Below are 21,669 nucleotides of genomic sequence, written 5' to 3'. Positions count from 1 at the left end.
TGCCTGTGTAGGCATCAACACTGACTTCTCCTCGTTGATGCAGATACCCCTATTTACAACTATATGCACCGAATGAAAGGTACACCACTCCCATAGAAAACTAAGAGCACGAAGCAACAAGGGTTCTGACTGAGGCCATGTGGTGATAAGAGGGAACTGGAGAGGCATCAACCTGTACTACCTATTATATCCTCGGTTCGGAGCACGAGTGGATGCACTACATATGTGCAGGTCAACAGACACTGCTAAGAAACGCTTACAGACTCAGTCACAAGGCACACCTGCACACCCACATGTGGAATATGTGTAGGGACCATCATCCAAAAGAGAATCAATGCTTCTTCATATCTTCTGTAAGAGCTTATTTTTATTTTAGCCTATGATGTAGTCATATACAAAATTAACAGAGGACAGAAAAATCCTACTGGCAATTGGTTTCTGCCTTATAGAAGTCAATAAAATGAGCAACATAGCCGGTGATGTTTCCGAAGAGATGCATGGAAAACGTAGCGAGAAAAAGAGACATCATAATTGACAACATACAGAAAAAGCAATAATGTTAACTTACCTCAAATTTAAGTAAGTCAGCATTTGTAAATTCACTATAGCATCTGGAATAATTTTAATACAATTGTGGTATAGGTTTAGTGTTTCCAGTGACACAAAATGGCACAGCTCCATAGGAACTTCAGTTAATCTATTCTTGGACAGATCTGAGGAGAGAAAAAGAAAAAGCACATTTCTGAAACATCAAAAATATATACTTTAAACAGCTATTTTTCATTACTAAAATAAATATTGCCATCATAGACATAAAACGGAGAATTATCAATATTTGATAATTCAGAACAAAATTATTAATAACCCCTAGAAGCTTGAAATTGAAGTCTGTTACATACTGAATGTGAAATATCAAATATTAAATTGCCTGTTATTCAATTTAATTAAAATAATTATTCACTGGACTCAAGATGTTAAGAAAAAATATCTATTAGGTTTGAAAACATAACTTCTGAAATTTGCACTTCATAGCAACAGAATGTAGCCAAAGATTAATACCAGCTGTGTAAATACTGATTAGCAGCTATCAACCAGTCTATCCACTTTCTAATAGTTATAGAAATGTATTCCTTAATAGTAACTAATATGAATATTATTTAAAGGCACAATCAATGTTTGTTTGATTATTTGTTTTCTGAGGCTGATGTATAACATTTTCAAGAACAACAAATGAAGAGGCAGTACAGTAAGTATACAAAAGGACTGTCTGAGCCCTCAAGCAAAAGTCCACATCTGACAGACTTACTTTAAACAATTTCACTTTAACCACATAGTTTTGTGAAGTACTAAGATGGCTAAATGACAGGCATACTGTGAAGATACAGATCAAAGATTTACATCCCATTTTTCACTTTCTGGAAAATCTAAGCATTTCCCCAAATTGTTCACTACCTTATGGCCCCAAACCTGCAAGCACATACCCAGAGGTGGAACCTTGTGCCCAGGCAGAGCTCCACTGAAGTCAGTGGTGTTGTGCCCAGATGCAAAGGTCTGCCTGTATGGATCTGATTGCAAGATTAGGCCCTATGTTTGTAAATGACAGACTACAAGAGTGCCAATCATTACACATCAAATGTGAAGTTGTAACAGATGAGACTCTAGGGTAATATTAAGAATACTCATCTTAGACTAGATATGTTCTCAGAATTGTAGTTTTCTGAGAAGCTAATAACTAGGAATGTTCTATTTTTCTTGCAAACCTTGGATGCGAAAATATGTCCATTACAAACCAGGTCATCTATTTGAGTTCATTCTCTTATTTAGTTTGGAAGATTACGTGTTTCCTAATTTTTAGGCACTGATTGTAACATAATACAATAGGTAAAGATGTTAACTCTTCTGGGAAAGGACTGTCTTCCTATGTGCGTGTGTACGTTTGTATTGTCTCATTAGAACTGACACTCCTCCTCCCACCCTTGGTAAGGCAACTCCCATCTTTTCATGTTCTGTGTATGTATATCTATCTATCTATCTTCCTACTGTATATTTACTCCATGCATCTGATGAAGTGGGTTTTAGCCCATGAAAGCTTATGCCCAAATAAATGTGTTAGTCTCTAAGTGCCACAAGTACTCCTCGTTGTTTTTTGCTGATACAGACTAACCACTCTGAAACCTATAGTATTGCTGCAATTCTAATTATTAATAAAAATAATGTTATAGTTAATTTATTTGAAGTCCAACTAGATTGCAATTATATATACAACTCCTTTGCTGTTAACCTGAAGAACAAAATAGATTAGGTCAGCAGGTTTTTTTGTTTTGTTTCTTGTTTAAGAACACACGAAGAACACATAGGTGGAATTTATAATAAAGGTACCTTAATTCCTATCAAACCTGACAGTCTCTTTAAATACACAAAATGATGTCAAAATTTGATATTTGCCCAGTTCATAGAGTACTGAATCATGCATGCATGTATGCAGCCACGTTAGTTAAACAAAAAGGAGCGGCACTTCACATGATATCCCTCTTCACTGAACAGTGTGATAAAACTACCAACATTCACCATCCTACTCTAGAACAAATAGACTTTTTCCCCTACATCTTGCTAACAGAATATGCTTCAAATTCTGGTACCTCACAGAAAATGAGATGCATAAATGTAACAGTAGCAAGACTGCAGCTGCTCATATTTCAGAGCATTCATGTTTCACTACTAAGAGTATGACAAATACGCTCCCTCCTACACAGCTGAATACCTACTGTGCTTAACCCCTCAAGAAAAGTAGTTCTTATTTCTGAAGCGAGTAGCCACAAAGGTCTTCCAAGTACCAGATTTTACTTCTGACTGAGTTTATTATTTTGTCAACACGTTTTTAGGGATCATCTTTTGTGTAGAGCTATTTCTTCACAATTAAGGAAGATGAAACTTGATTATCCAACCTATTAACCCAGTCTTCTGGTTCCTGGTCCCAGTCTTCAGTTCCTAGGTTTAATTTCAGCACACTTTACTCCTGGGGGCATTCTGAGACAAAAAAGTAAAAATTCTGCAAAATTCTGCAAATTTTAGTTGTCAAAATAACACTACATAATCACACCAGTTTCAATCATTTTGCTAATTTATTTCAAAATACCTGTCAGCAAGTAAGTCTGTAACAATACAAACACACACAAAAATTCCCTCCAGGAGTAGAACATAAGAGTGGCCAAACAAAGGTCCAGCTAGCCCAGTATCCTGTCTTCCAACGGTGGCCAATGCCAGGTGCCCCAGAGTGAATGAACGGAACAGATAATCATCCAGTGATCCATCACCTGTCGCCCATCCCCAGCTTCTGGCAAATAGAGGCTTGGGACACCGTTCCTGCCCATCCTAGCTAATAGCCATTGATGGGCCTATCCTTTATGAATTTATCTGGTTCTTTTTTTAATCTTGTTTTAGTCTTGGCCTTCACAATATTCTCTGGCAAAGAGTTCTACAGACTAACTGCATTGTGTTAAAAATACTTCCTTTCATTTGTTTTAAACCTGCTGCTTATTAATTTGCTGACCCCTAGTTTGTGTGTTATGAGGAGTAAATAACACTTCCTTATTTATTTTTTCCACACCAGTCATGATTTTATAGACTTCAATCATATCCCCCTTAGTCATCTGTTTTCCAAGCTGAAAAGTTCCAGTCTTATTAATCTCTTCTCATACAGACGCCATTCTATACCCCTAATCATTTTTTTGACCTTTTCTGAACCTTTTCCAATTCCAATATGTCTTTTTTTGAGATGGGGTGACTACATCTGCATGCAGCATTCCAGATGAGGGCGTACCACAAATTCATATAAAGGCAATATAATATTTTCTGTTTTATTATCTATCCCTTTCTTAATGATTCCTGGAGTTTAAAAAAAACAACCTACAACAACCTAGTTCTTGTTTTTTTGTCCCCTCCCAGAGCCCAGCCATAGGGCCCCTCTTTGCCCAGATGCCTGCACCCCCTCTCCCCCTGAGCCCGGCTGCAGCCCCCACCCCCCTGGCCCAGATATCCATCCTCCTCTCCCCAAGAGGCCAGGGATCCAGAGGGAGAAACAGCCTGATGTTGAGTCCAGGATTGCAGAGTTTCCTCTGAGCCACTCTCTGCTTCCCTCAGGGCATGCTGGGAAATGCAGCTGCCAGGAACCTTCTAGCTCCCACCCCCTTCCTCAACAGTGTCTTCTATGTGCGAGCTGGGCCCTTCCAGCTCCAGAAGGTGGCATCTAGCAGCACTGCAGCTCATTTCTGTGTGCAGAAAGGAAATTCTATGTGCACAATGTTAATTTCTGCAAAATTCTGCATTGCACAGAATTCCCAAAGGAGTAACACTTTTTTTAATCCCCCCCCCCCACTTATAGGTCTAAGTGCTAAACAATTGCATGAACAACGCTGTCCAAGTGGCCCAGCACAAAATCTCCTTCCCTCCATGTGCCATGGACAGTGGACCTTGCATCCTATATCAGCTTGTCCCTAGGCCTCAGTTGTTCCATTCTTCTCCAGCCAGCCTACCGGGTCAGCCTAGGCTTCTTGCCTCCAATCTGGACTCTAGGTCTGACTCCCTGACCCTGTGCGCTCCAGCTCAGTGAACAGTGTAGGGAACATGCATTGCAATCCAATTTATTCTTGTAAGAAAAGCTGGAGAGTGAGAGGCAGCTGAAAGCATGTGCTAGCCAGACAGGGAGACAGGAAGCAGAATGATGGGTGCCTGGTTGAAACCAAGTACTAATTCCAGTTCCAAATAACAGAATTGTGCATCTTAGAAAATAGCCAAGTCTTGCAGCCACAGAATTGTGGAATCTTCAAGCCTCTGTGTAAGATGAATGTAGCAGTTCAGCCACTGCACTTTCAAAGAGGTGTAACAGCATCTGTTTACAGTCTCTCCACATGTTCAAGGTGATCGCCACAACCATAAGGGCTACACATTTTATTTTAATTAAAGCCAACATTCTAATGAACAATTCTGCAGCAAAGACTAAATTTCATGGCTAATTATGTGACTGCAGAATCATGGAATGCCGGGGGACAAAGATATATATAATATGAATTACTGAGCAAATCATGTAATAGAAAAGTTAGTTCTCAAAACTCAGCAGCCGTTCATGGTCAGCTTGACTACCTAGCTGCTACAAGACCAAAAACTCCTTTGTGAGAGGGCTCACACAACTTGACATGTCTCCAATTCAGGCCTTAAATCATTGATATGCATAACATTATACTATTAACATTTTAATACATGGAATGTATCAGCACAACAAGCATCGAGGACATAATTTAGCCAGAAGAAACTCTCTTACTGATAAGGAAACTACCCATGAAAGTATATTTTAAAATGAAATTTCCTGCCACAATTTAGACCCACCAAATAATGCATTTGTTAAAATGTATTTAGATTATCTACATTATGTAGTCATGACAACCATTACATAACTTCTTTATTTCTGCAACCATGAAAATCAATGGGATTACTTGCATAATAAACTGCTCTTCAAATGTCATGTAGCAGAATCAGAGCATGTAACTCATGGTTACTAGAGCAAACCAAATTTAGTGATAAAGTGGAACAACTGAAGTATATAATAAGAAAAACAAAATCTGTACAATAATCTTTCCAAAGAAAATGTAGCAAACACAAAGTAAGTGGAGATGTGGTATAACACTGCAACTTGTACTAGCTAGGGATGTCCTGGGGTAAGTCATTCGAGGCTCTGTCACTATTTAGAAATGTGATTATCCACACCTTGTGCCAATAAAAGAAAAAAAATCTGACAGGCAAGAAATACTGTTTTTTATTTTGAAAAGACTTTTGTGCATAATTATACAACAAGATACAACTACTTTAAGAGTGACAAAGAACCATTAGAGAAGTATGAATAAAAATTCTCCTCCTCCATCCGCTATTCTCTTTATCACAGATTTGCATGAGAAACAGATGTAACAAAAGAGCCTCTTTCGCTTGTTTTCTTATCTGTTCATCAGCATCTTTCATGACAACAGGTAGGAAAACCAAATATTTCAAATGTGGAGGACAGTCCACAGAAAGTTATAACAACTTAAACAGATCAACATTTTAGACTCAACCATTGTACCCTGGCTGTTTAATTAGATATTAAGACAGTGATACTCAGATTGTGGTTCATGAGCTGCAAGTGGCTCTTTAACATGTCTCCTGCGGCTCTCTGCAGCACATAATATTAAAATACTGTGTGATTTAATTATTAACCAATCAGGATGCTTTTGCTGTGTTATTAACCAATGAAGTTATCAAGTTTTTAATTTATCTGCTGTGAGAATTGTATAGATATATGAACTAAATATTTTCTGTCATACTGTTTAAATATGAATAGTACTATCATAAATGAAACAATGAATTCACACTACTGTGGCTCTTTTTGGTAATGCTGATCCCTAATTTGGCTCCTGAACCACTGAGGTCTGAGCATCACTGCATTAAGAATTCATTTTAATTTATATACACTTAATTTATATTAGTTTTAGCTGTGTTAGATCTGGATGTTGACAAGTTAACAGATTATTTGAGGCTATTTAATCATGTATGCTGCTCAATTATAACTAATATTTGTTAAAAAAAAATCATGACAGTCAAAGAAAATTAACCTAGATTTCACTAAGGTGGTTATGAAACTAACTTGCTAGCATGGAGCAGGTAACTGTCTTCTTTTAATATATTTTCATTAGTCCATAAGCTAAACATAACTCTAGTAAATAGTAATAAATTCTTACCACACATTTCAGACTTTGTCTTAAGAGTGAAATTAACCTTTTGATTAACGTTATTTTCTATATGGATTTAACTAAGTTAAAGTTCCCAAGAACAAGGATTAATCTAAGAAATATTCTTCATACTAACACAGATGACAACAGAATTAAAACAAAAGCCTTCCTGTTGTACTTGGGATAATTAGGTATACGGTGAATTATGTATACAACCAGGACCTGCGCTAGTGTTTTTAGCGACCTAGGTGAACAGCCATTTCGCCGCCCTGCGCGGTAGTCCCGCGGCTCCGGTAGACCTGCCGCAGTCTTGCCTGCGGAGGATCCACCAGTCTGTGGCTCCGGTGGAGCTGCCGCAGGAGTGCCTGCGGAGGGTCCACCGGAGCCGCGGGAGCAGCGGACCATCCGCAGGAATGCCTGCGGCAGCTCCACTGGAGCCGCGGGACCAGGGAACCCTCCGCAGGCACGATTGCGGCAGGTCCACCGGAGCCGCCTGCCCCCCCCCCGCAGCAAAATGCCGCCTCCCAATAATCCTGGTGCCCTAGGCGATTGCCTAGGCAGCCTAAATGGAAGCGCCGGCCCTGTATGCAACAGAGGAAGTGAAATCATTCATTATACCATTCTGTTATCACAACTGAAGGGTAAGGTCATTCAACATTTTGGTGTTTTTATGTCTTTTATTGTCACCTAAATGAACCATGGCCACAACACAAAACAAAAGAAAGGACTAAATGACATATGTGAGTGTATACACATACATGGTAAAAAGGAGAAAGCACAGAATAAGTGTATTAAACCTACAGACTTTCTTCAGGAAATATCTGTTAACAGTTGCAATTGCAATTCAACTTGTCAGCACAAATTCTGAAAGTCCTTCTCTTGAGATGAAGTGTGCTGCTCAGCTGACAGTTGTATTTAATTACTAACATTCTGTCTTCTTGGGTTGCATGCCTACAGACAAAACTAGGCAGGGTTTTGGGGAACGTTGACGATATATAGGTTTCTGCAAGAGTGAAAGGAACTTTATTATTACTTGGACTTATTAGCTAATAAGTTTCACATCTGCACATGATAATTTCATGCTGCTGGGTGGTCATCATCATGTAACTGTATATTTGCTTAATTGTTAAGGTGCATGGTTTTTATTGTTGTTTACCTCAACGGAGCATACACTGACAGGAAATAATGATGTAAATGTTACTGCTGTCAGCAGGCCCAGCTGCCAACACCCATGACTTGGAACCCAGGTTCAAGTCCCAAGATGGGCAAGCAAAAGCAACTGTCACATGAAAGTAGTTTAGCAAACTTATGCATGTAGACAAAAAAGATGTCCATTGATTCATTAGGCACAGCTCCTGCCTACAGAATACAAGTTCTTTTTAGCCCCAATTGTGTATAGGATGCAAAGAGTCTTGTCACTAGATGAAGGGGTCCACTAATTTAGAGTTGTGTCTGGTCACTGTGACACCACAATGGAATATTTAAGGAGTGCTGCTCTGTTATATATGTACCAGTCTGATACAATAATAAACCAGGTCCTCCATTCCCTGTCCTTGGAAATTTTCCATGTGAAAATTAAAAAATCCCATCTCTTAAAGCTGATGGTGGGAAGAACACAGAAATAATATGTACAAGTCAAACACTCTTCCTCAATAAACAAATACACAGGTTTTAATATCTATGGCTGTGTAGAAACTCTTGCAAAGTGCTTAATTACTTTTATATTTAGTGGTACTGTGCTACCAGTTTATTTTATTATTATATCCTTTGGATAATCTATAAATGTAGATTCCATGATGATGTGGTCTGTTAATAGAGTTTTTCTTGGACAGGAACAAAAGATTCTGGCTTAAATAGAGGATTCCAGGACCCATTAGTGGCTCAGCCTCAAGTGAATTTGCATGGCACCTCAAATAAATGTCATAAAAATGTTATAGCACACTTGTCTTTTTGTTCATGCCACAGTTGACAAACTTTTCAGAAAACTTCTGCAAAAAAAAGATTTAAAATGTACACCTTAAAATTTTAAACACTCCATTTCCAAAAACAGCTTTTCTGTATAAGAAATGAAATAAGGAACCATTTCAGAAACCTCTTCTATGTCTACAACTCCCAAACCCCACTTGCTTCCAAATATCACTACCCTCAGAACACCCCTCACTCAATGATCTGAAGGTCATCTGGACTCCTTAGCTAGTGGAAGTCCAGAAAGCAGCTAGACAAATAAGTCTCCAGATGGGTGAAAATAAAAAGAAAGTTACTGGATCCAAGTTTTCACTAATGGGAGGGGGAGCAAGAGGCAGCTGTGTGCAATCAACTGGAATATTACAGGGCACAGGATGTCAAAAGGTGAAAAATAAACACAAATTGTTCCATGATTTGTGGTTCATTCAATGGCTGCCAAAGTAAAGAAGTGTATTTAATAGCTACCAAGACCATACATGTAGTCAGGGTTGCTGGTACAATATTTATAGTGAGGGTGCTGAGAGCCATTGAACCAAACTGTAAACCAGGGGTCGGCAACCTTTCAGAAGTGGTGTGCTGAGTCTTCATTTATGCACTCTAATTTAAGGTTTCACGTGCCAGTAATACATTTTAACGTTTTTAGAAGGTATCTTTCTGTAAGTCTATAATATATAAACTATTGTTGTATGTCAAGTAAATAAGATTTTTAAAATGATTAAGAAGCTTAATTTAAAATTAAATTAAAATGCTAAATCTCCAAAATAAGGTAACAAAATGCGATTAACTCAAAACAAATGAATGCTTTTTTTAAAAAAAAAACGAAACAAGCATAAATTGCACGCCTCTGGAGATGGGACGTGGCGCTGGCCGGGTAGGAAAGGAGGCATTGGCTGCGGCAATGAGCAGGAGACAGCAGGGACAAGAGACTGCAGGCGATTTGAGAGAGCCAGTAAAACACCTTCTGGGGGGAGAGAGGAACCCCCACTGCCTGCACCCTCTCCTCCCCAGTGGATAGGGCCTGCCTTAGAGGTGCCTCCAGGGTAGGGATATGCCTCCTCTCAACTACCTGCTCCACTGCTGCTTCCGCCTCTTCCCCTATGGAGCTACCCCTGGGCAAGCTGCTCCAGACCAGAAGCCTGCCTCCTGTCTGCTGCGCATAGCAGGGGCAGAGGGGCTGCTGTTGGGGTGTCCCTGTCTAGTGTACCCAGTCACTGCTGAGCTGGGGTTGGGGAACAGTGGGACCCTGTCTGTTGCTGGGTCAGGAGTGAGTGCTGCAGACAGCAGCTGCCACGGGCTGAAGAATGTTCCATTCCTGAGTGCTCTGCTTAAAGAGACAGTGCTCCCGCAATGCATACACATACCCACCCACCTCCGATACACACACAAATGAAAATACTTGTAATAAAATATAATAATATAAGGTGAGCACTGTACACTTTGCACTCTGTGTAATAATTGAAATCAATATTTGAAAATGGAGAAAACATCCCAAAATATTTAAATAAATGATATTCTATTATTAACAGTGCGATTAAAACTGGGATAAATCATGACTTAATCTCATAATTAATCACGATTCTTTTTTAATCATTTGACAACCCTCATTTTCACATCCTTCCCTCAATAATGTTGTGAACTAGCATGTTAACAACTCAGTACTCTCTCTCTCTGGCCCTGGAAACAGAAAATGAGTTCTTTCACTCCTCCTTGTTCCATCTGCCGCCATCCAACATCCTGTCGTGTGGACGGCCAGGGTGACTGATTAAGTTAACAGGTGATATTCGGACAGCTTAATACTAATTTCCCAGTGAAGCTCGGCTTCATATTGATGAACCTAATTTACCACTCACCAATGTAACAAACCACAACAGTGACCAGTAGGGATCTAACTCAGAACCCTCAACACCAAAACCACAGGCCTCTTTCACTTCAGAAAAAAGAAAAGTGAGCTCTGAAACGTGCAGACTGCATAATCAGTCACTAGAGCCAGCCGCTAGAGGGAGTCCTGATCTCACACACTAGACTAGTATGTTACACCACCATTCACTAATATATAACAATGCAACTTGTTTTTAAAGAAGTGAGGGATAGGGCAGAAGAAGGGCTAAAAACATATGCAAAGTCAAACTCAACTACACAGACCTCATTTTGCAAACCTATTATTTCATACACTATACATACATGTATTTATAACTATTAAAGCAACAAATTAATATACCTAATTCTGTTAAGATAACAATCCTATTGAAAGTTTTGCTGTACAGTGGCCATGCTGAAAAGTTTTCCAATATTGCCTTAGATAATATAGCTAGAGAACTTAAATTCACTATTGAGGTATTCCCTAGCTATTTAAAACAATTGGCACATTCTAAAACTTTATGTTTTACCAACATCTTGATATACTGTTCTACACACTCCTATTTCCTGACCTTAAAACCCACCTCATGTGCCATACTTCATTTCATCAAACTTTAAAAACTGCTAAACACACTGCTTTTCTACTGCATACTGCCCTGTAACCCCCAACAAGAATTGCCAAAGCAAGTACAACAGATGTATAATCTACACTTCCTCTCAGGCAATACACTACACCCAAAAATCAAAGCATGCAGCAATAATAATATTATGAATAACATGATGGCCTATGACACCTGGATAAAGGCCAAATATTTAAGCAAGTGGAAGCATTTGGTTTGAACATAAATCACTAAGGTACTATTGCTCCCTTCTTCTGTGAAGTGAAGGGTAACAAAAACAGAATGGGAGGGGGTCATCATAAAAGCCCCTGATGCCACTAAAGGTACTGAGAGAGTGGCTATATGGCATGCTCCATATAGCCACTCTCTGGGAGCCCGTGGAAGCCCCACTGCCCAAAAGAACTACTACACAAGTCTAGGTTGGCTGGGTGGAAAGAAATACGCCTGTGAGAAATCTGCAGCATAGATATTAGCATGTTACACATTATCTTCCCCCCTCAAGAGGAATGAGTGTAAGATGGTTTGGAGCAACTGGTGATAGAGAACCCACGGAAGCATGGTTCCTGAGGGAGCTATGTTGACATAAAAAACATGGGTAGCAACTGTTGTGGAAGCACAGGGCCTTCACAGAAATGCCCTTTAGAACCATGTGATTTCCTCCTCTAGATATCTAGGAATCAGTAGACTAGGAGATCACGCACCCTGCCATTTGATGATCTTTAGAAATTTCTGATATGAAACTCACCGAGTTTACTGACTGTCAGACATTTTTCCCACAGGGAAGGCATGAGAGGACCTCTTAACTTTTACATTCCTTAGTAAGAAATTAATTTTGATAAAGGGATTAACAGATTACTCCTGGGGGAATTCTGCACCACAGTGCGTATGCATAATTAATGAACCATGCATATTTTTAATTTTTGTGCAGAAAAAAGCTTCTGCTGGAAAGTTACTGAAGTTCTGCCTTTGCCCATCAGAGGGTGCTATGGCGATAAAACAGAGCAGCAGCTCCCAGCCAGCTAGGGAAGAGAAGGAACCTGCCTTCTTCACAGTGCCCGTTGGGTTAAGTCAAGAGATAGGAATACGGGGAGACAGACAGCGTGGGGCTGCTGGGGGGTCAGAAAGGGGCTCATAACGGCTACTGGGGGAGGACAGGCCACAGAGGGGGAGGGAGGTGCAGGGCCACATGGGGACGGGGAGGTGGCTGAGTGGGGGAACAGAGACACATGGGAACAGGGAAAGGGCCTGCAGGGCCACATGGAGGGGGAAGAGTGGGTGTCTGAGTGGGGGTGTAAGGACACATGTGGACAGGAGGTGCAAGGACACATGAGGATGAGGCAGATGTGCCTGACTGAATGGGGGAGGCCTGGAGTAAGTTACCTAACAATTCCTCCCCACCCTCCAAAAAAACCTATTCCATACCTTTCCCACCCATACCCAACAACCCTCCAAGTTTACACGCAGGGTCCTTCCCAGCAATTTACTTCCCTCTCCATCAGCTCCTCTGTTACCCTTGACTCCCCCAAGCCTTTGCACTGCTTCTGCATTCTGTATTAATATGCCTAGTAAGGAATCTATTTGTCAAAAAACTTTTCCGGAATATTTTTTGTTGTCTGGTTTTTTTACAGACATACTTGCTGACAGGTATTTTGAAATAATGACCAAAAGTAATTGAACTGGTGTGATTATATTATTTTGACAAGTAAAATATATAGAATTTTGCAGAATTTGAAAATATTGTGTGCAGAATTTTTAATTTTTTGTTACAGAATTTTTTAGGGCAGAATTTCCCCAGGAGAAACAGATGTACTGCTCCAGTGTTGGGTTAGTTAGCTGTTGTAGCAAGTTAAAGCACTGAGAGCATCCTCTCAGACTGAACTCAGTGGGTCATTATGGGTAATTTCCTATCTTCAAACCATCAACTGTAGAGGCCCACAAAGCTCAAACTTCTGCCCCATCCTATTAAACACTTTTATTAAGATGTTGAGGCAGGTAATGAGAACACAGGCTGAAGTGCCCACAATACATGTAAACAATATCCAGCTTTACATCTCTTATATCAAAACATCTCCAAGCTTTGAATGCACCATTGAAACCAGCCCCGGAAGGAGAGCTGGCTGAAGCTGACCACAAGGAAGACTAAGACCTCCACTTGCTCCTTAGTGAATACATGGTCCAATTCCAGGTCTCTCGTCCTGATATTCAATAGGACTGGCTTTAGCTACATGAGAGACATACTTCCTCCATGACACTGATATCCCACAAATTATATTCCATGGGAGTAATTAAACTGTTGACTAAAGGGGAGACTGCTGAGACTACTTAGCACAAGGTAGGATTTTCATAGGAGCTGTTAAGGACTATGGAATGGTTCTAGTCAAGAATTTGCTCCCACCTGATGCAAAGGAATTTTTTTAAAATTAATTTTCACAAGTTGTTCAGTTGCTACAGTTACAAGTGGCAACATAACAAAATACTCAAATAGGCAGAGATCGGCAGTCTGCAATACAGTGTATGAAACCATATATAATTCTGCAGACAAATTTTTCGGGAAAAAAAACTTGCTCAATTTTCCTCTTTTAGTTCAACATAGTAGGAATGAAGAGTAAATTGGCTATGAATCTACTTACGCTTGAAGTCTTAAAATTTGCATTCAGCCAAGATGGGACTGATAAAGACATTCTGGTGATAGCGATATATATAGTAAGTCCCACTATGGGAACAGTGACTTGTACAATTGCAAACAGTTTTTTTTTTTAAACACAAATAAGTTTTGAATTTATTTACAAGGTATATTAGGAGTTTACAATGTCTTAAATCATAGAAAATTGATCATCGGAAGTCCTGGGAATTTTCCTCCATCTTATATTAGCCAGAGGGAAAAGAGTTAAAAATTGATATAAAATGAGCTATTTTACAATAAAGAAAGCAAATCTGTGGAATGTCATAAATAACTCAGATGAAAACTTTATCATCTGTGGTGCAAGTTTTTAACAAGCACTGTGTTTCTTTTGTTACAGGCCATATAATTTTTCAAATTATTCCCAATGTTTTAGCCATCATGCATACATAGCAGTTGAAAGCTCAGAAAAGGAGAAAGGTATACTCCTCACGCTCCCAAAAATTAAAAATAAAAGCCTGTAACAAAAAAATCAACTAACTCAAACAACAAATAAATCAATAGCCCAAATGACATTTTTATCTTGGGAAGGAAGTAGATCCAAAACCTTGATGGACTATGTTACTGCTATTTATTTCAACATAAGAATGCTCAGATATTACAGTGATGAGTACCAGAATAAAACCTTAAGACAGACAGCTCTATTTAAATTCTACCATAAATGCTTTATATTATGAAATTGTAGCATTCAGGGGTCAGAAAAAAAAAATTCCTAAAAACGTATCACAGGGTCCACTCGCCGCTAGAGTGCCTTCTCCAGCTTGCTCGGGAGTTAGCTGATTCCAGGTTTGATGCCTCCCTCTGTCAATTCCTCATCCTGTGGTCTCTATCTTTTGCTGGGACTCAGGGTTCTCCTTCTTGTGACCCAGCCCACCAGCCCGGTCACTATAGTACTCCCCTTCCAGGGTATCAAAGTCCCTCCATACAAAAACAGCAGTCTTCCCTTCACAGCCCTGGCTATGCCACTACTCCTGGGATTGGTAAGAGAACACAGGCCCGCTCTCTACTCCAGGTTCTAGTCAGGGGACCTCTCTCTAGCAATGGTGGCCTGCTTTCCCCAGGCCAGGTTGCACTTCTGGACTCCTTCCTATTTCTCAGCGCTACCTTCTGGCTCCTACCCTCTCTAGGTTTACCAGCCCAAGCTTCTTCCTCCAGGGCGTAACTGTAGGCTACTTGGCACTGGAGACCCCAAACATACCTCCCTTCTCCCGGAGAGTAACCACAGACTATTTCCCCCTTTCTGGGACCAATTTCCTGTCTTTATAAACCTAGCCCAGCTCCCCCCCAGCTGGACTTCATCAGCAATTAGGCTTAGCATAGGGTTGCCATCTCTCTAATTGCTGGTAGCTGGACCCCTTGAGACCCCATCCCCTTCCCTGCCTGTTCCCCCAAAGCCCTGCCCCTTCTCCAACTCTTCGCTTGAGGCCCCACTCCCTTTTCTACTTCTTCCTCAAGGTCCCGGGGCCAACTCTTTCTCCAATGCCCCATCCCATAGCTCCCTCTCCCCATCATTCACTGGATCGTCTCAAGGAGTCTACCTGTAGCAGGAGGCAGCCCCAGATAAGCAGAGTCTGGCACAGACATGGCAACTCCTGCCATTCCTCAGTAACCAGGCTTTCAGTTCAGGTGCCTGAAAATCGGGCACCTAGCAACCATAAACGGCACCCGGACACTAAAGCCAAAACACAGGAAGTCCAGGTAAAACTCAGACGAGTGGCAACCCTACCTTAGTACTTCCTGTCTTTCTTCCAGGTGTAGCCCATAGGTTAATTGGCCTAATTTACCTCTTTAGGCCTTGTGTGAGGTGGACCCTGTCACAGAGAGTCACATCAATGCATACAGTGCTCCCAAAAGCACAAGTTTAGAGACGTAGTGGATTGTTTTCCACAGTCTAAATAGGACCAGCCTGTACACAGGTATACAACTAAATCAGAAACAATTTTACCACATTCAAGAAGCCTATTAACACAGAATAGATTTATAGTGCAAATTGTTGAAAAGGCTTATTTTTGTGTTAACACGTAAAAAGTATTTTATATCCTTTTTCAGAATCAGACTTTATGGAGTCTTAATTTTCAGTTGGGTTGTCAGGGACAATGAGTTTGCTTCACTGTCTTACATATTCACGAGAGACAAGGTGGGTAAGATAAAATCTTTTATTGGACCAACTTCACGGTTCAATAAAAATTGTCCAATAAAAGATATTTCCTCATCCACCTTCTCTCTCTATTATCCTAAGAACAACACACCTACAACACTATCTTACACATTTACCACATACACTACTTTCAAAATCTGCTAGAATGTTTGGGTGCTCAAACGCATTACTGGATTTTACCAAGAAAAAGACATGCAACTAATATTAGCATTGAGCCTTGTGTATGAGAAAAATCAGTCTGAAATTTGCTGACTACTGTGATTGCCATCTCTGAAGTGGCTATTGCTGCTGGAATAACACAGTCAAATTAGGAGTCTTCTCAGAGACTGTCGGGCAAGGAAGTTTCCAGAACTCAGGAGCAGATTTTAGCCTCCAATATAGAAAAGGGATGTTCTGGTAGGAAACTGGAAGAGAGGGAAAAGAAGGCAAATAAAGAAAATCATCTCTCACCAGAACAAATTTACAGTTACAACTGATTTGATAGAGGCTTATCCTATGGATAAACAACATCTCTCTTCTTATTTCTATTGCACCAATCAGTGCAACATATACTATATATATATATACACACCATATACTATATAAGCAGCAGTCTCTCTGACAAAAGGAAACATGATCTTCCACTTAATCCTCATTTTAAAATGATTTCACAAATGGGATTATTTTTGTGGTTTGTCTTCCTCAAGAAAAACCTCACTAGATCATCTTGTGGTCACTGCTGCGGTAAGAAAATCATAGGCAAGAAATGTGTTACATTCCTCACTAAAGCTAGCAACACCCAGGTTTATTCTAATCTCCAGTGACAGGGAATTCCAAAGACTTCCATTCTGAATACCTTGCTCCAGCCCCCAAAAGCCTCTCCTAGGGAACTGTCAACTTCAATATCCCTGATGATCTATTTGTATGCAAGGATTGAGTGTAGCATATTCAAAAATAGCAAGTCCCAACCCACTGAGAGCTTTAAAGGTGAAAAACAAATGCCACGTTTCAAGATTCAAGACCCCTATGTTACCTTACATTTGCTTAGTTTTTTAAATGCAGTGTTTATTTTTTTATTTATAAATTAAGATACATAAGGAATTTCTCAGTTTCTAATCTCATGTCACAAATTAGATTACAGTAGTACTGAAAGATGTGTCCAAGGATTAAACAAGAAATATAAAGCAATTGCCTTTAAACTACAATAACTACAATACCAGTAACTACAATACTGGTAAGGCATGTGTAAACCATGGGTATTTCCAGCATCAGTTATTCATAAATGAACAAGATTTTTATGTAGTATTTCCTACACCGCTGACTGCTGGGATTAATATGAGGAGAGAAAAATAGACATGGATGGATAATCAACCAGGGACATTTCAACTTTAACAAGTAAATCATCCCAATACTCTCATAAGATAAGAGATCATTTTTTATGGATGGAGAAACTGTAGGGTTGCCAGGTATCTGGTTTTCAACTAGAATGCCCACTGAAAAAAGGACCCTGGTGGCCCCAGTCAGCACTGCTGACCGGGCCACTAAAGGTCCAGTCATTGGTGCAGCAGGGCTAAGGCAGGCTCTCTGCCTGCCCTGGCTCCGTGCAGCTCCCAGAAGGAGCTGGACATGCCAGCACTGGGGTGGCCACAGGGGCTTCGTGCAGTACCCTCATCCCGAGCGCTGGCTCTGCAGCTCCCATTGGCCGGTAACCATGGCCAATGGGAGCTCTAGGGCCGATGCCTGTAGGTGAGGCCAGGGCACAGAGACCCGTGGCCCCTCCGCCTAGGAGCCGGACATGCCGGCCACCTCAAGGAGCTGCCTGAGGTAAGCGCCACCTGGTTGGAGCCTGCACCCTGAACCTCCTCCTGCACCCCAAACCCTCTGCCCCAGGTCGGAACCCTCTCCTGCACCCAAACTCCTTCCTCGAGCCCCTCCTACACTCAAAACCTCTCAATCCCAGCCCCACCCCAGAGCCCACACTCCCAGCTGGATCCCTCACCCAACCCCCTACCCCAGCCTGGTGCAAGTGAATGAGGGTGGGGGAGTGCGATCCATGGAGAAAGGGGAGGATGGAGTGAGTGGGGGTGAGGTCTCAGAAGGGGCAGGGGCGGGGCAGCGGGCAAGGGTGTTTGGTTTTGTGTGATTAGAAAGTTGGCAACCCTAAGAAACTGCCCAGTGCCACAATTCAAGCCAATTAACAAAGCCAGAAATGACATCTAGCTCCAACTACTTTAACCATAGGATTATCCTTTCCTTTAGTATTTTAGTCAATATAAAATGTGCCTCAATACATATTTAAATTTAAGTATTCTTGCCAAAAGTTACAAATGGCAAGGTAATTATGAATGTTTTAGAAACTTAATGTTTACCAAAAAGGAAAAAAAAAATCAGTAATTCACATGGGCTACACAGAGAATCAAGAAAGCTGCTGCTTCACTTGTCTTCCTGCTGCTCCAAACAAGCCTGGCTCAGCTGCAAGCCTGCCCAAAATCCTATTCATATCAGCTATTATCTGCCTTATTATATCTTCTCACATTCAACAAAGTAAAATCCAAGTAGGTTCTTTTTTTCATTAACATGTGTGACAATGGATATTGTTTCATATTCTATAAAAATACAAGATATAAACAAGGAAAAATACAGAGGTATATTTGAACTTTGTTCTCTGTTGAAGGCATGTTGGCAAAGCTATGAAAAAGCAACCTGATGCTAATTTACACTGACATGAAAAGTCAGAATATTACTTTTGTAATCACTTCCCTTTCTGTTTGGGCATCTCCACAGATGCCAGAGTTGTAATAAATTATTCATGTTCTCCTTCCAGTAAGGTTCTTGAACTCAATACAAAATAATGGCAACAGTTCATCAACACAAATTTGATTAATGCCATAAAAAGATGACTAAAAACTAGTTTGCATTTATATAAGCAGTGAACTAATCATATAGCATTTACGTGTAAGCTACGATATTAGAAAGCGCTCTCAAATTACTGCACAAGGCAAGGCTAAAAAATTATTTAAATATCTAATCAAAACAGGGGTTCCTAATATAGTACAAACACCATCAAGCATAGTTTGGGTTTTTGGGCAACCCGCTACTACTTCCTGTGCTGAAATCTGACCATTTATTCCTGATGTTTGCATCCTCTTTTAAGCAGTTTCTAATCCAGAAGAAACCTCTCTCTCTCACCCTCTCAAAAGCTTTCTGAAAGTCCATATAAATTATATCAACCTGTTCTCTGTTCACCATTTTGTTGACATGTTCAAAGAATTCTAGTAGATTGGAAAGGCATCATTTTTTTCTTCACAGAAGTCATGCTTTCTGTTTTGTGCCTATTATATTAAGCACTTCCAAGTGTTTTATAAGTATGTTTACATTTATATATCAGCTAATTTAGCTAAATGATTTCTTTCCATCTGTTTATTACAGAGAATAATGGGGAAATACCAACTTCAGAGCTACTCTTTGTAGATAATAACTATGAAGAAACTATTGAACACTGAAGTTCCAAAAGAGAAAATTCTAAAACAAATAGATAATTTAAACTGCAAACAAACAAGGACCAGATGGTATTCATCAAGAGTTCTAAAATAATTAAAGAATGAAATGGATGAACTGATACAAATATGTAGTTTTTCATTAAATTAGATACTGAAAGGCAGTCAATATTGTCTCTATCTTTAAAAAGCCCACTAGCTGGAATCCTTGGAATTTTACCCCTATAGCATTGCAGCAATATCCTGGGCCTCCTTGATCGCTCCCTTTATTCCCTATTTAGTGGACCCACAGACTTTGTCATGTTTCCTGCTTCCGATATACATAATTTCTTATTATTCATTTCTATGTTCTTAGGTATTTGCTCTTCAAATTCCCTTTCCCGCTTTCCTAATTTCCATTCTACATTTTACCAACCTGAGTTTACCTTCCTTTCCATAAGCACTATTTGGGATAGATTTCCACTTTGGAGGATACATTTTTGGCTTAAAATTTTACTTTGTGATTTAACCATAGTAGGTTTCTTTTCCTTCTTGCTTTTCTGCTCCCTTTTTTCATTTAGGGCTGATTTACATATGCTTTTTTACATACCATTGTGTTTAAATTTATTTAATTCCACTTGTGCAAATGCTTAACATACAAGTACTTAACCCCACTTAAATTAGTTTTGCTCACTCCTGTAGTTTACCAAATTAATATAAACTGTCTTAAATTGCACTTTTACCCGTTTAAGTGCACCTACATTAACAGTTTTCATTGGTGTAGTTAGGCTGCATGTAGGCAAGAAAGTGAAAACTTCTGATAGCCTCCCATTTGCCAATAATTGAAAAACTATATAGAGGAGCCACTGATTTGAAGTCTCTCTCTCATGCACAAACAGTGTGCCGTGTAAACCTGTTTAATTATGCTCAAGAGACAAATAAGTCGAAGAACTTAGGGGTGGATAAAAGTGCAACCCCGGAAGAACAGGGCTGAGAAAGACAGGGACTCCTGGGCATGTAGATTGATCCCCAAGTGATTGGAATAGCTAGGATAAACTAGGCCCAACTACGCTGCAAATTGGAGGTGTGGGTAGACTGTTCATTGTGTTAAAAACCCTTTTATTGTTATACTTTGTTACTGCCGTTAAGATTAAACAATACTTTGTTTTGAAAAAGCAGTTTTAAATCACTGTATTCACAATGGTCACAGCTCCCAAAGGGTATATCTGCAGGTCTTGAACCCAGCCAGGCCTACTGAGCAACCACAACAGGTACATAAGGAGCTGCAACCCCACACCCAGTCTGAGAATGGAAGATCTGAAGGATTCCATCCAAGGGAGGTAAAGACTCATGGCCTAAAACCTGGAAGGGGTGCACTCCAAGAGAGATCACCGAAAGGATCAAAGATGCAGCTGATCCTGAACTGTAACCCTGGATGATCAAACAGATTTTAAGTACTTAACTTTAATTTTAAGGTTCTTTTTAACTAGCTTACTCATTTTAAAAATCATTCCTAAAGGTCAGTGTTGCAATACTAGTTTTTGGTATGACCCTCCTGTGAGGATATTGAACCCAGCTATACTATGGTTGCTATTACTTAGTGGGCTCAACTACCCACGGCATTTTGACCCTAAATCAGCTGTAATCATTCTTACAAGCTGCAGACAAGCTGATTCAAAACTCAGTTGGTTATGTATCAAAAAACTGCTTTTTCAAACTGTATCTTAATGTGACATTTGACCAGTTAACATATGGGCAGGCAAAGTCATCCACTAATATTGTTTTAGCACAGGGGCGGGCAAACTTTTTGGCCTGAAGGCCCCATTGGGTTTTGTAAATTCGATGGTGAGTCGGTTAGGGGCGGGGGTTGTAGCTCAGCCCCCACCTCCTATCTGCCCCCCTCCTCGGGACTCCTGCCCCATCCAACCCTCCCCATTCCCTAACGGACCCTCTGGGACCCCTGCCCCATGCAGAAACCCCTGTTCCCTGTCCCCTGACTGCCCCCAAACCATCTAACCTCTCCTCTCATTCCTGACAGCCCCCCCTGGGCCCCTGCCCCATCTAACCAGACAGCAAGCATGGAAAATATCACCCCAAATAGTTAATGTCTGGCAAAATCATAAGCAACTGAAAAGAGTAGCTTGTCATGTAAAATATTAGGCGAGCTTGTGCTATCTCA

At 40.3% G+C, this 21,669-nt stretch overlaps 1 protein-coding gene across 2 annotated transcripts in view; it reads right to left on the bottom strand.

The window, feature by feature from the left end:
- Positions 1-21,669, bottom strand: part of LRCH1 (leucine rich repeats and calponin homology domain containing 1) — a 251,108-nt gene that overhangs the window by 128,396 nt on the left and 101,043 nt on the right. For both annotated transcript variants that reach the window (XR_007773673.1, XM_050948349.1), the window contains exon 2: positions 569-713. Coding sequence is in view for 1 of the 2 variants with exons in the window: in XM_050948349.1 (XP_050804306.1) it covers positions 569-713 (145 nt within the window). In the remaining variant the exon portion in view is untranslated. The remainder of the gene's footprint in view (positions 1-568; positions 714-21,669) is intronic.

This window comes from Gopherus flavomarginatus, chromosome 1 (genome assembly GCF_025201925.1).
Source record: "Gopherus flavomarginatus isolate rGopFla2 chromosome 1, rGopFla2.mat.asm, whole genome shotgun sequence".
NCBI classification, from domain to species: domain Eukaryota; kingdom Metazoa; phylum Chordata; order Testudines; family Testudinidae; genus Gopherus; species Gopherus flavomarginatus.
The sequence above is the reverse complement of the archived record's forward strand: the minus strand, read 5'-3'. Positions and strand labels throughout refer to the sequence as shown.